The sequence below is a fragment of the Apteryx mantelli genome, chromosome 5 (genome assembly GCF_036417845.1).
Source record: "Apteryx mantelli isolate bAptMan1 chromosome 5, bAptMan1.hap1, whole genome shotgun sequence".
Lineage (NCBI taxonomy): Eukaryota > Metazoa > Chordata > Aves > Apterygiformes > Apterygidae > Apteryx > Apteryx mantelli.
The window spans coordinates 50,964,369-50,980,475 of record NC_089982.1 but is presented as its reverse complement, the minus strand read 5'-3'; the positions used below and the strand labels follow the sequence as shown (position 1 = coordinate 50,980,475).

Genomic DNA, 16,107 nt, shown 5'->3' with positions numbered 1-16,107 from the left:
CTTTGAATTTGCAGGACATTCGAAGCTAGGTGAAGAGAATGGATTCCCAACAAATTTTTCCTTCAAAAACAAGGCATCTTACTGGAAACTCTTACATTACACTGTAACAATGTTCATGGAACACCTGCCAATTAAATATTGCTATTCATATCTGCTGTAGGAGAAAAATTATTGAAATGTGTCTTTAAAAATATTTTAAATTCCACTGAAAGTAAACCATTACCCAACATTGCAGATCAAAGAGGAAAGAAAGTACGCTTCTTCCAAAGAAACGTTCTTTTCACGTTTAGGGACAAACTTATTATCCTCTGCGATCTTCAGAATCACATTTTTTCCTGCTTTTGATGATTTATACATCCGGAAATTTCTGTTCTTTGTATAAACTCCTACAGAAAAACAAATGTTTCTTAACATACTAGCGCTGGCTAGGATTTAAGATACTTAGTAGTTGAGCGTTAAACAATTTTTCTTAGACACAGCTAAGGGTCTAAGGAAAGGACACAAACTAATGCTGATTTCAGCTCACTTCCCACAGAAAATGCACCTCCATAGAAACGCCAGCAAAGCGAGATCAAACAAAATGCACATTTTCATATTACAGGAGAATTAGGACAAACACTCAACACCTCTACATAGCCTTTTTTATCGTTTTTACACTATCATTGCTTAAAATTTCTGTTCAGACGCAGAATAGTTGAGGTTGGCAGGGACCTCTGGAGATCATCTAGTCCAACCCCCCCGCTCAAATAGGGTCACCTAGAGCAGGCAGCCCAGGACTGTGTTCAGACGGCTTTTGAATATCTCCAAGGACTGAGACTCCACAGCCTCTCTGGGCACTTCAGGAAGATCTCTGGCCGACTCTCTCAAGACTGATCAAGCGTATAGCAGGTTTCCCAGGACCATGAATATCTCCAAGGATGGAGACTTCCACCACTTCCCTGGGCGACCTGTTCCAGTGTTCAGTCACCCTCACAGCAAAATAAATAAATAAATAAATAAATAAAATCTATATTCAGATGGAATTTCCTGTGTTTCAGTTTGTGCCCGTTGCCTCTCATCCTGTCACCGGGCACCACTGAAAAGAGTCCAAGCATAAAAAGCTGCACAATTATTTTATTCTGAAATGATTCTATAGTCATCAAATTTTCTGTTCTCTGTGTACTAGACACCACTTTTTCAAAGTATGTATTAGAAAAGTTTAATCCCCATCTAAATAACACATAAAGAAAAGCCAAATGGATATAGTAAACATTGCCTAATTGATCTAAGAATTTTTTGCAGAGATGGGTACTTAATTTGGGGGTTGCATTTAATTCTCACAAAGATGAAAGCACTAATAGAGCTTGTACAATTAGAATATAACATCCCATTCTATCATTGCAGCCATATTCCAGTTGTTTTGATTCTAGCCTTCCAGTTTTGAGGTAATGTGGACAGTGTAATTATCGAGGGGGTTTCGTTTTTTGGCACAACACTAAATTTTTTTAGACGGTGAGGTTAAACAGCACAAAAATCAACTTTTTTTAAAAAAAATCTATTCACTAATACACTTAAAGAAATTTTTAATAGTAGCATTATATATTAGATACATAAAGTAATCCTCTGATTTAGTAATGGAAAAGCCTCATCTAGGGCCCACTTTGGGATTACATTTCAACAAATCAGACATACTGGAGAGACTTTTGAGGCCAGCAATAAAAATGATTCAGTCCTGCTTTCTCAAATTCATGAGAAGAATTTGAAGGAATGGGGGTTCTTCAGAGAAGTCTGAGAGAAAATATGATAAACAACCTTCAAGTACATAAGAGGCTGCTGAACAAAAATGTGATAAGCTATTTTCACTGAGACAGGGCATGAGGCACAGAATCCAGACATGGGTATGGGGAAGGCCTGAACTTTCAAACTGCAAGTTTAGTTTGCCTGGGGGAGTTGCGATCCTGGAGATTTTTAACATTTTAATAGTATGAATAGGCGAAGTACAGCTGGTCCTGACTTGCCTTGGGATATGGAGTGCCCAGCTCCAGTTTCTGCTATTCTGTCATCACAATATAACAACTGCCATTCTAAAAGCAGGAAGAAGGCTAAATTCATACGTGTATAACCATTCAAAAGGCCGCACCTGTAAGACTTGTTCTAGGATTAAGCTGCTCAACTGAAATGGTAAAATGCCATGCATGCTGTCTTCCTTTAATAAAAATAAATAAATAAATAAATAAATAAAAAGAGCACTAAGTCCTTAGGAACAAAATTAAGAAAAAGAAAGTCTTCTGTGGCCAGAATTTCTTCAAACTTCAGGACAATATTATTAAATGAAGTAATATAAAGAGTTCTATGTGCCAAGAACCTAAAGTTCCTTTAAAGTACAGCCTTTATGATTACTGTTTCAGCATGTCTGGTATTTGGCTTAAACTCTGTACTTCAGAACCACAACAAGAACATGCAGTGCTGTAATTAAAGATTAAGGAATATCTTATTTCTTAACCTTTGTTGCATTCCAATATACATTCCAAACAGGTTTAAAAGCACTTATTATATTTACCTAGATCCACAAAAAGTTGCTTGCGTCCTTCTTTGTCATTTACTACTAGAAAGGAAAATTCAGAATTTTCTCCCTGGTCTGATGTTTCAATTTCTGTTGTTTTGTTAGCAATAGATGGCCAACTCTTAGAAGCATCTTCTACTGCTGAGAGGTTTATAAGAGAACCATCTAATCCACCTGTTGGTGCAGAACACTGAAAAACACGGCCTGTTCTTTTTTCTGGAATCAGAGCAGCAGCGTTGCTCTCCATTAATGCCATGGCAGGCTGCAAAATGGTTCTCACAAAGTTACCTTAAAAACAAAACCAGATAACTTCTTATATTCATGAGTCAAGAAAGAACTTAATAGTTCTTGTACAAACATTTTCAAAACAGCCAAGGTGGAAGTGGTTGGAGTTTGGGCATTTTTCCCCCCCTTTGGATTTTTCCTTAGAAACAAACAAACAAAAATCTTTTGGACAAGCACAGTGCACAAAATATTTCTGGATAGTATCTAAGAAACCCACGTTTGGCAAGAATTTAACTGAAACTATTTTTTTTTAAACAAGCAAAAATAAAGAACTGTTCCTGTGTTAGTTGTATAATATGACCACTATCTTCCCCTTTGCAATTTTACTACCATAACAAAATAAGTGAAAGGGTGCATATTTCTCTGTGTAATTGTACAGAACTGAGTTGGTTTGGTCATTACCTCCTTAGAAATAGATAAAATAATGAAGCAGAAATGCACAGACTGTCACTACCATTTTCTAAACTCTGAACTTAATTCAAAGTCCCAAAGGTGCAAAAATAAAATAAATGCTTTTTGTAGCTCCTGCCCATCACAACACCTGTACTATCACAGTTATTACAGCCACTGACAGTCAAGGCTGTGAGTTGCTCCCATGCTTGGAGCATAAATGATCTTGACTTAATGGTTAATATAAGGAAGATTTTTTAGACTGAAATTTCTGTGAACCTGAATTTTCCACAAAAATGCCAAAAACATTCAACAAGTTCAATTCAGATCCTCATGTTAACTTACTATGCACGTTTCTGCATATGAAGTAGACCTCTTAACAGTAGGACTTACACATATGCTTACATACATACATACACATATGCATCACCTTGTTATTGACTGATGTCAAAAAACAAGTAAAAATAGTCAGTCTATTATAAAATACAGTTTGTTTTAAAATATTAAGTACCATTTACTGAAACACTTCAATAAATGAATAAATCATTCACATAGCACTGCTATTACACAGGTTGTTTTATATCCAGCCACAGGTATAGTTTTTAATTGTTTAGCTGAATATTTTTGCAGTAGTTAATGACAGTATGAGATGACATTACCAGGATCAGATTTAAGATTCTGAAGAGTCTGCAATTACCCCTTTCACTATTGCTTTCCTTAATTTCACTTTTAGGATGATTAAAAAAATCTTTATTTGGAGCTTCATACTATTTTAACTGATGTAACAGAGTTTGATCAGGGCTTATTTGAATGACAAATTACCTATACAAAAGTCATTTTGTAAACACTTTCTCAGCTCTCAGTATACCGCCATTGTAATCCAGGCTCTGTTAAATGGTAACCAAAGACAGACAAATGAAAAGCATGGCCAAATTACTTGCAAGGAGAAAGAGGAGAATAAATATGGATACGGAAGGAAAACTATGAAGTGGAAGGAATACTGGCAAGGAAGATTCTCAGTTGTTGGAAGAAGCTTCAGTGGGGAAACTGAAGGAATATGAAGTACTGTTGGTCCTCCTATGCTGCCTATCAGCAGAATGACTGACAGCACTCACTGACAGTATCTCAAGCATTAATATCACCAGCCTCATAATTCATTATTTCACAGAACTACTAAAGCACACAAATGATTTGGCAGTAGTTCACACTCACAGACAGTATTTAAGCCACTACGTTCAATGCGCATGCAAAAATTTCTTAGGTCTACTTTCTCCCTTAAGTAACTAAATATTCTTTTCAAACTATTTCAGAACTGAAATTTATTTTAATTAACAGAAAGTGTCTTTAAAAGTCCTGGTTGAGCACTTCATTTTTTTTGTGCATGTAATTAAATAACAATCACTCTGGTGTCAGTATAGCAAGCTTTTTCCTCAGTAAAAGACTATTTGGGGGATTAGTTTCTTTATGATTCACACACATCTTTGTTTTCCCTCTTCCCATTTCTTCTAACTGATGAGACTCGCCAGGCATGGGAATGAAACCCTGCATTTCGCACTTTTGATTCTTGGCTGTATTTTGTATTTTTATGTTTGGGATGTGTCATCTGCATAGATTAAGGTAAATTCACTGATTTGCACAGCACTGTGCTCTCTTACACGTGCCATGAATTCAATCCCTGTATTTTAATTCTAATTAGTACCTAATTCCAAAGGTTACATAATAAAGTTTGATAAGATGTGATAGTTCATTTTCTAGTTTATCACAAAGGACAGAAAGGTATGATTCGTAATATCACAGAATAATTCATCATAAAATATTTATTAGACATAATTTCACAATGACCAACTAAAAAAACCCATTTTAATGTGTCTGAAAAATATGTTAACTCTTAAGTTAAATATTAAATAGACAAGGTCTTCCTGTCACATCCAAGACTACATGCATTTTCATACAGATGCTCTGAAATTACTTTATGAAGGTATCTACATGTCTAGATATTTACTATGTCAGAGTCCTTTCACAATACTTGAAGTACCAAGCTAATAAGCTTCAAGACAGATTTGTCAAGTTGGCTACTAAAATGCGTGAATGAGTAGTCTGAAGTGTAATATTCATTGATAACATGCACAAATTTACCACTGACACATATCACAATTCTAGAAATCAATTTTCACTGCAGCTTTAACCTCTTGTTGAAAAGGCAAAGGCAGAAGACTTTTTAAATATAGGCAATCTCTAAATACATTTTAATTATGACAGTAAACATACCAAATCCACTTCACAGTGGAGACACAAACCACTTAACTAATGGACTAGAATTAATAGTTCACGCTCTTACTGAAAGAACTGACTGATGTAATTTAGTTACCAAGATCACAGACTAAAACTGCCGTCATACCAAATTATTTGTCTTGCATGTATTACTTAAGAGTTGTATAGTGACAGAGGACCATGCTTTTGAGCTAAAAAATTGTTATGATCCTATTTAATTGACAGTACGGTGTCACATGAGAAATAACTACTCTGTGTCACGTTTTGAGCTGGCAGCCAGTATTATAAGCAGTTGCTTATTATATTGGCAATCTGTTTAGCTTGTCATGTGTCTACTTTGAGCTATTCTTTAAAGTTCTAGGAACGCAGATTCCACTGCTTCTAAGAATGAGAAATAGGTTTTCTAATCTTAAAAAAAAAAAAAAAAATCTAAAAATCTTTATTTCTGAGAAATCCTATTGCCTCTTTGTGTTGGAGTAAGGATCTGAAATTTGCTCTCAGGTGACCTTTAGGCCAAGGACCATGTGCCTATATTACGAATGTTTGGGAAAAATAAAACAAAACAAAAACTGATTTTGTATATGCACACAGAGGCCTACAGGATCCAGCCTCTCCTTACAGAGTTTACTTTATTCCTCCTGGTGTTTGTGCTGACAAGACCTTTTGTACATGATTTCTTAGAGCAACAGAAGAAATGTGCCATCCCCACACAACTCTGACGCAACAGTACATGTGTTGTCCCCACAAAATGACTGGACACAATCCAAAAGGAAAATAAGACTTTCTTTAATGCTGTACTGCACTAAAAAGGGGCCTGGCACAAAGCTAAGAACCCATCTTCCCTGTGCTGTCCTTAATTCCCTGTTAGCACACACACAGGTAGAAGCTACCTTACATATATAGGAAGTGTAAAAAAGAAGAAATAGTGTAAATTATACTCAAGACTGGAATGAGGGAAGGTGCTGAGGTTGGAACTATCTGAGAAAGGAGATAAAGGTGAGAAAGGAAAAGGAAGACTGGGCATGAAGACAGCCAGGTAGGTCATGACCAAGCAGACAGAAGAATGAAAGTGGGAACCAGAAAAGGACCCAAAGTTATGAAAGCAATAACCTCAACTCTTCCCATTATTCTGCTGCCATTGCAAACCCATCAACAAAGGACATAATTTCTTTCTGGCACATGCAATTCCGCTGCTGTTGTCACAGTTAATCTTGCACACGAATGGCAGAGCTCAGTGTCACAAAGCTAAATTTCATCCCTGCTAGTAACCCATGAAATTATTAATATAGTGCCATATGACAGCACTTCTACTTCCTCTCTCTCTCCTCAGATTTGCCTTTTTAAAATAAACACAATAAGGAACAAAGGTTTCAAAATCAAGCACTCAAATATTAGGAAATGCCAAAAATCAAGGCTGCAGGTGCATAACCCAATCTTCTTGCACTAGCAAGCTGATTCGGGTTTTAATACCATCACTGGGCAAGCTGTTTGCTATCAGTTCCTGCTTCATTCAGACAGACTGAATTCATATTCTGTTGTGTCTTAATTGTTCAATGTGTATAAGCCTGCTTTACTGCACACCATACAAAATTTGTTCCCAAGAGATTATGAATATCAACATTAACTTCTTTAGCTCATTACTAACACCTCAGTGCTTCACAAACAGTATTTTAGAGTAAGTAAGTTCAAAACACTCTGTGAAGTGAGAAGATAATATTCTACAAATGGCATCAAGACAACCCTGAACTGGCAATTTTTTGTGTTGGAGCTGCTATATCCCAGGAAACACCCCAATTTACATCAACAACTAAAATTGTTTTCTGCTTTTTCTTAAATCATGTTTTTTGCACAGGTGGCTTGAAGCTGCCTTTGCCCTGCCTTTCTGACCCTGTGCTGAGCATAAACCAGCTGTATTTAGGGCCAATGATCTTAGATTTAATTATTAAGACATATATTAATCTGAAAATTAAGCAATTGTACTGTCCAGTCTTACCAGCAGCTGTGTAAATACACCATATACACACATACAGAGGTTACATTTTTATGAACAAAAAAGCTAATCATAGAGAATGAAAGTAGAAGATGAGTTGAGGAATAACGAGGCTTAATGAAATACAAATATGTAGTCATTTTTGCTGGGAATACATATTTGTTTCCATATATAATTCTGTTAAAATGAATATTCAAGTGCCACAACGCACTATAAAACAGCAAAACCTCACCTTTTATTTCTAGTGTGTAAGAGAAAAGAACACACTTACCGACATGAATATTATTCTTAAATACAGTCTTGTGGGGCAGAAATATCAAGTGTCGACTAAATTTTTCATCAGTACTGGAATCTAAATTCAAGACATCTTTGGCTGAACAGTTAACATCATAAAATTCTTCTAGTTTTTGGCTGACAAGCTGAAAATTATATGCATGCATTAGGCTATTTTCTCTAGCATTTTTAATAGAGATGTCTAAATTCTAACACAAATACAGATTCTACATCTTATTTTCACATTTTTTTCTCATTTTGAACATGCAATTAGTTAACTCAAACTAGCCACAAAATTTCAAAACTTTCCAAATTTAACCAAAATGGGACATAGATTGTATCTCCTGAATTGAGCAGGTGACTGAATGTACTAACACTGCTAAGATGAGGAAATTTTCAGTTTTTCAGCTCAGTCTAATTTAGTGGCTTTATCTACAAATTGTCTTTGTCCACAATGCCGTTCAACCACCCAGTGATGTTATTTCTAAGGCAGGCTTACCTCGAACCTAAGACAGAGGCTAAACAGATCAGTGAATACCAATGAACACTAAATAACCAGAGAACCAGGTAACAGCTGTAGAAACCCTCTACAAGTTTGCGATTACTCATGTTTAGGACTGGGATTCAGAACCTAAGAGTCCAGAAGCTTTGGATTTGGGTATCTCAAATCCTCCACCCAGCAAATGCAAAGATCTCTTCTCAACCCTAGAAATATCTAGATTTTGTAACTGATCCACAATGGAGTAAATTCTCCCATATCAGCTAAGGGCCTTTACAGAGGAAAGACCTCAATCTTTTTTTTTTTTTTTCCTCCTTTTTAGCTTGAGACATACAAGTATCAGAAGCCTCACAAATACATGGTCATTGAGAAAGAGATTTTATTGGAACAGAAGATGTTCTAAAAACCTGCTTTATTTTCCACTTCTGATATACGGAAATTGCAGTTGAGCTCATTTTCTGAGCAAATCTGCAGTTAATTGGGAATTTGCACTATTTAATAAAATTGATATTTATCAAAGGTTTTGATAATTTATTACCTGACAATTAACAAAACTTTAGGTACCAAAATGATGAGTGCAGTCACCTGAGGTTTTCTATGTAATCATTTAAATCAACTGTAATGAACTGCCATATGAAGGTGCCTAAAATTAGGAGAGATATATCTAAGCCTTAAGTGGCAAAGCACATAAACCATTAGTGTGACTCTATAAAAACAAAATCACCATGTCAATGAAACCTATAGTGAATACAAGCCTTCCAACAAACACCATCCTCTGTTTTTTTCCCTGTCATTTAAAGTAGGAAACCTTTGCTTTAATTAAAAGCATATTTTTCACTTCATTAAAAACACCCACTAACTACATAATCATTTTTTATTTTACTACAGAACAATCAAAAAAATAAAGTGGTAAATAGTTTGGTTTCATATTAAACCAAAAACTAATATTAACCTACACATGATGCATTGGCTTTGTTCTAGTTTTACCTCAATAAACTTGGCAACCATACTCTTGCCATCAGCTCCAGGATTTGCTGGTTTGTAGAACTCCAAATCAAAATAAAGTTTACAAGCATCTTTTTCAGGAATTACTTCATAGCAATGCATAAGACTTGTTTTATAATCTTTGCTAAGGAAAAACAAAAACAAATAACAGCCTCTCATAATAAACACTACACATACTTATTAATTGCAAACAAGAACCCCACAAGTCTTAAATATTCTTTTATTTTTTTTAATCAACTACCTGTATTAAAACAAATGTAAGTAACAGCCCTATACTGCTCTGAAAAATTTCTAACTAACTTTAGAAACTTTGCTACTGTGTGGTCTAGGATTTAGATTCATAACCCCACCCCCAAAATCTTACAGTACATACTGCCAACAGAAATGCTGTTAAGAATTTAAGGAATGATGGAAACTACAGTAAAAATATCACTGTTATGACTTAAGCACTAAAAATGATTTATAGTTTTTAATTTAGTTTAAAAAATTAAGAAAAAATATTCCCATATTCGAGTTGAGAAAAAAAAATTCAAATTTACAGTTCTAACAAAAAAAGACTTAGTTTTTTTTGCTTCATAACCAGATGTTTTACTGTGGGGGGGAAAAAAAAAGTGTTCAGCACATGATCAAATTGTCAATACTTGAAACTGTTCATGAAGCAAAAGCCAAACCATATGTTGTTAACCAGACATTTATATTAATATGCATTTAAACTGATATATCACTAATCATGGAAATATATTTGTATCGTGTGTCAGTGTAGTCCCCTAAAGAAAGCTGTCAGGAAAAGCAAATCTACTGCTATTAGATTTAAGTTCACTAGGCACGAGGACCTTAATTCACAGGAAATAATGGAGGTCTGCAACTCAAAAAAAAAAAAAAAAAAAAAGTTGAAAACACTATATAATAGAACGATTTTTCATTATGTAGATTTTCCCCAGGGCCAAGATCAAACCTCAGGCAACCTATTACAGCTCTGTGCTACTCACAGCTGGACTGACCAACCCCCCAGCAAAGTATAGGGCTCCTTTTCGAATACTCACGTATAATAAAACCAAAGCTCATAATATGTTGTCACAAGGAAAAACCTCTGTCCATTTTGTGTGTTCTTTTCCAAGGCAAATACATGAACATCCTTTCAAACAAACAAAAAGTTAAGTTCGTTTTATTTTAGAGAATTAATTAAAATTTTCAGAAGTTCCTATTTGACATTAATTTATTTGGGCAAAAGTTAGTAGAAATATTAAAAAAAATGTTAAGTACATCAGTTATCCTTTTCTAACCTAAGAAGCAACTGTTTTTAATTAAGAACTTCTTTCTGATTTCAGTTATGTGATTATAAATTTGAAGAATTTCTTTGAGATTAACAAACCTATGATGAATTCACATCAATGTAAATTCTATTTTCTCAATAAAAATTTTTTTTTTCTGATGCGAGTTCATTTAATGGGAGTAGAAACAATGTTCTGAAAAGAATAGTCTTCCTGATGTGATGGCTGCATGTGGCTTTATAACAAATATTCCTTAGATTCTATATTATTTAAAAGCAAAAATAGAAATCCAAAGACAAAACCAAAAAAACCACTGCCAAGCTGGTGAGAATATATTTAGGAAAACCGACTGTCAGAATAGTCTGAAAGAGACTGAGAGAAACGGACTTTCAGTATGAGTTATTTTAAAAGCCCCCAAAGTCACAGTATCTGAATATTTTACACTCTTAACGTAACAGACCCTGTATCTCCTACATCATGGGACAACACAAACTGTGCCTTTTTTACATGTGGGGACTAGAGGCAGATTTAAACTGTCTAGTCCACAGCAACACAGGAAATCTGTGGCAGCAGGACATTTAAGTGTACATCCTTTTAAGTGACTAGATACCCAAATAGTACCTCTTGCTGTTGAGTCTTTGCTTCCAAATGCTTACTCAATACACACAAATATTCTGTACGAGGTTTTTATTCTGGAGTTATGTAAGTTTTGAGCATGTATAGTTTGCTATACTTCAAAAATTTTCTGTAACACAAGGTCTACATGGATGTGATCTCTATTCAGTTTTCCTTGCAGCCTTGTCTATAGATGAGAAAAGGAGGTTTATCTTACAATGAAAAAGCATAAAAAGAAAAAAAGCTGATACACAAACATAGTGATATAAGCGGTCATTAAATGGACAGCTTCAACCAAACAGTCAATTAAAAAAGAAAGAAAGCTTCAGTCAAGACTGATTTGTTTGTTTAATTCTAATGTTCGCTAAAGTATGGAACTCCCAAGTAACTGAAACATGGAAAGTCCAGGTAATTAAATTACCCGTATATAAAGATTACTAGGTTCTTCTGCTAACCAAGTATACACTGTCGCAGATGTCTCATAATCAACAGAAGCTTTCATTGGATATTTCTGAGAGGAATTAGCAAATTACTGTAATTATATTTATAAAATCCAGACCTGCAGGATTACTTGAACACCTAAAATTGCAAAAAAATAGTACATTGCATTAAGTTTCTTTAAAAGAAGCAATCAATTTGAAAAGTATTAAATGCAGATAACTGAAAATAGAGGACACATTTCACATAACGTTTATTTATGTGGCTCATTACTTATCAATATGTGAACTTGCTACTCTGAGCTCAGTGGAGAGGTGTATTATTTTTCTTTTTATTTTGCTAAGTCTCTACCTCCTGTTTTTACTTTTTTTTTTTCCTCTCATATTTTCTCCCTTCTTCCTACCCTACTCCTTCTTCTTTCCTATTCTCCTGCCAACCCTGCCAGCTTGCTTATCTTAAGGAGGAATCAATCTATCACTACAATGTTGCCAAAAAGCACCTCTGCTGTTATAAGTTAACATTAAATATCAATTCTTATGTCAGAACTAGTAGTTATTAGAGTTATCCTCAGTGCATCATGATCTTCCACAAAGATTTTAAAAAACTACTTGGTGTTTCAGGATTTCAAAACAAAAAGATCCTGCAATCTGCTAAAGACTTTACTGTTAACCAGGCTTTTAAATGAAGTCAAATATTGAAAGTACTCGAAGAGTAGAAACATTCGACAAAGAATTTACCTCTTCACAGGTTTTTACATAGTGAAAAGCTTCAGCCTGCCGACAAAATATTTTCCAAACAGGGGATGGTTGAAAAGGTTTGGACAGTTTTGGTCTGTAAACTGGAAGAAGAGGGTTTCTTTCATAGTGAGATGCTAGTTCTTCAACTTTCTTCAGTCTTTCTTCCCATTTTCTCTTCATTTGTCCTAAAGCAATTACAAATAGCCAAATCAGTATCAATTGTTTGATTGAATTGATTCAATTTTAATATACCTTATACCCATCTCTGCTTTTGATTCTGTATTTATTGAGCATACATTATTTATTCACTTAGAATAGCCAATACTCAAAATCACCACCCTACTTAACTATGATATTCCCTTTAACATTTAATCTTTCCATCCAGTTTTGGTAATAAAAGATAATTTATTTTCATATTAATTCAATCAAAGATCAACACACAGAAAAGACAAAGTAAGGGAATGCATAAGAAGTTTCATTTTTATTTACAGAACAGTATTACACTCTGCAAAAAGTACACAAAACTATCTTAATTAGCCTCACACCATTAGTAGCGAGTGCAAAAGTCCTATCATTTCTGCTTTATGGCAAATACTATCATTTCTGCTTTATGGCTAGAGGAAAAAAAAAACAAGGTAATTGATTTACATGGGTAATAAATCACTTGAGTTCCTGAGCAAAAATTAAGATTTCAGTGTCCTAAGCTCTGAGCTCTGTGTCTCAAAGTAAAAGAACTGAAATCCTAAATGAGTGCTCCATTCTTTGCTGCTGACCTTAGCTATTGATTAGTAATACTTTCACCTACTTTAAAAATCTCATGTTTTCTATGCTTCCTTGCAAACCTAAAATAGCAATCCTATCTGTTCTCAAGAAATGGTATGTGAGATAATAATGCTTGCCATCATGCAACCTTTAAACTTGTAATCACATGAAGGAATCCAAATGCTGTAAAGCAATGTAAAACACAAAAGTACATTAACACAACAGGGGTATAATTATTTGCAAGTTTTACTATCTTTTTTTCTGAAAAAATTTATTGCCACACAAAATGCCTACAAATGAGTTAGAGCATTTCTAAGAAACTGAAACAGAAGAAGAGGGACAAGAAGTGAAAAAGATTAAGGTGTATCTTTTTGTTCTGCCTAGGATTACCACTTACCAATCCTTGGTACTCATAACAACATCCCAGTTGCAATAAAAGAGAAAACAAAACTAACTATACTCAAAAGTATTCATACCTTTAACAGACTGGATCCACAAGGTGAATTTAAGTATTTAAATATCCCTGTGGGCACCGAAACCCAAATTTTAGATCCTCTGACTCCCCCTCCAAGGTTTCCGCAGTGAAGTTTTCTGAACACCTACATTTATGCCCACAGTACACTTAAACCTGCCTGTGGTTTCAAGGTTTAGTGCCCATGTCAAGTCTAAATAACAGAATGCTTTTTTCTCTTATAGGGGCCAAACATATCATATCTACAGATCTTGAAAGCCTGCTGACCTATGAACTTCCTCCACCCCCTTCCTTTTCATGCAATCAATTTCTGCTTTGGAAATGAAAAGAGAAATCATAGATTGCAATCAGCATTTCTCAGAAGTGCCAGCAGAATCTTTGGTTTCATTTTGATATTGTTGGCATTGCTGTAAATTAACTCAGTGTGGAAGCACAATACAGATATGCTATCTCAGCACCCTCTCACAAGGTGACAGTTAAAAAGAAGGGAGGTGAAGGAGAATTCCCATAATTCTACACTCATTTAAAACTTCCTATTTAGGCTATTTAGGAATATTTTTTGCAGAAACAATTTCTACAGGGATACTTGAATCTGAGCAAAGGTTGATGCCTCTTACTTTAGACTGAGATCTGTCACTTTTTTTTCAGTCCAAATGTTCATGGATTCTCAGCAGTCTCAGGTCTTTTCAAAATAACTTCAGCTCCTATACCAAAGATATCCAACATAACACATCTGCTTAGAGTATGTACAATTTACACCTACAGACTAGTAAGCCTTCTGAGTTTACAGGGAAAATCCAACTCCATTTTCATCAATTCTTTCCCACCAGAAGTAATGGGAATAGTTATTTACATTCCGCTTCCCAGAAAGAAATTTTGTCACCAACATGTTTGGACTTCACTGTTTTTGATCGAACATGAAGACACTCAGAAAAGGTATCTCCTGGGAGATCATTTAAACTCTGTATTTCATTTGCCCCTTCAATGAAAGACTATCAAAAAGCAGGCAAGTGCCTATTGGAAAATTTAGTTTTTAATCTTGAACTTAGTCTGCTTTTTGCTTCTAAAGGTCAATATACAAATACAAAAGTAAACAACTCACCCTAAAGTTCATAATGAAGCTGGAACTAGCCCTCATATTCAAACAGCTATTGTGTAAGAGTACATTGCAGGGCATTCAGATTCTAGTAAGAAGGGATTCAGACTACATTCATTGCCCAGTTGTACAGTTTCACACAGCAATGGAAGAAGAAATCCATCATAAGTGGAAGTGCCTGCTCTGATACAGTTCAGTGCATCTATATTTCTTTAGATCACTGAAATCAGAAAGATGGCCTCTCATATGCTAAACATCCCCTGCAACTTATTTAAGATCATAATCAACCACTTGTTTGGACTGTCAGAAACACATTAAATTTTCAGCACACAGAAGAACAGAAACAAAACACATATCCAGGTTATGCAAATTCAGACACAAACAAGACATATTTTCACTGCAGCATACAGTGGAAATAACCACGTTTCATGCTCAGGCAACTGTAAGAGGCCCAGCACGCAAGCCCATTCAAAGCTTGCTTGGGCACTTCTGCACTTGTGGTTCACGTGCAATGCACACACAATTGCAATCAAAATGCGTGACTGCTTATTTTTCACCCATGTGACAGCACAGACTTAGTTAGGTTCTTTGTAAGCTATAACAACGACCATATTTAAATACTTAAAACATTATCATGGTCAGAATGTTATAAAACAGTAGGGAACTCCATCTAGTTTTTGAAGCCTTTATGCTAAGAATATAAGTTAGAATATAATTATTAGCACAGTTGCACTGGTGACAGTAACAAGAACATCACCAGGTCCAAATATGAAAAAATCACGAGTCAAAAAAGACAAGCCTGAAAATCGTGATTTCATGCATGAAAAATTATTTCATTTCAGATAACACACTGTGAGATCCTTTTGTTGCTTTCTGGTTGCTGAGCCTTGGGGCCGCACGTTGTCGGGCACGCACAGGTCCCACACTGTGTCTTTTCCCCTCCTTTTTAGTTCAAGGGAAATTATGAGACTCTCACAAAAAATCTCCTTTAAAAAAATCTACAGCTCTGACAAGTTTAGAGCACTCACGGGAACTGGCAAAGCTTAAAATGAGGAGCTAACGCTTATCTAATTCAAATATAAACTGCCTACCGTACAGCTCGTTATTAGGGCGCTTCGTCACCCCCCACGGCCCTGCCCCGCCGCCACCGGCCGTTTCCCGACCTGCCGTTTGCCCGCGGCGGGGGCGGGGCCGCGGTCACACGCCCGAGCAGCACCGCGCACCGCCTCCGCCTCCGCCTCCTCCTCTCCCCCCCCCCCCCCGCGCGGCCGCGCGCGCACAACGGCCGCCCGGCCCCAGCTCGCCGGTACCTACCTGGTGCCTCTCCTCGCAAGAGCCGGCAGGGCGGGCGGCCCCTCAGCCACGTTCCCAACGGTCGCGAGCGCCCGGGCTCATCGCTGCCCGCCGCCGTTGGCGTTTGAACGCGCCGCCGTTGAGCCGCCCCCCTCCCCTTCCCCTCCC

General features: G+C 36.1%; 1 protein-coding gene across 5 annotated transcripts in view; it reads right to left on the bottom strand.

The window, feature by feature from the left end:
- PRIMPOL (primase and DNA directed polymerase) overlaps positions 1-16,107 on the bottom strand; it is a 25,586-nt gene extending 9,479 nt beyond the window's left edge. For 3 of the 5 annotated variants that reach the window (XR_010884416.1, XM_067297967.1, XM_067297970.1), the window contains exons 1-8: positions 15,961-16,107; positions 14,168-14,254; positions 12,317-12,501; positions 10,299-10,390; positions 9,238-9,379; positions 7,750-7,897; positions 2,540-2,830; positions 224-386 (exon numbers count right to left, since the gene is read on the bottom strand). Coding sequence is in view for 4 of the 5 variants with exons in the window: in XM_067297967.1 (XP_067154068.1) it covers positions 224-386; positions 2,540-2,830; positions 7,750-7,897; positions 9,238-9,379; positions 10,299-10,390; positions 12,317-12,496 (1,016 nt within the window). In the remaining variant the exon portion in view is untranslated. Of the gene's footprint in view, positions 1-223; positions 387-2,539; positions 2,831-7,749; positions 7,898-9,237; positions 9,380-10,298; positions 10,391-12,316; positions 12,502-14,167; positions 14,255-15,737; positions 15,776-15,960 lie in introns of those variants that run through there. The other 2 variants (XM_067297968.1, XM_067297969.1) reach the window with 2 other exon arrangements.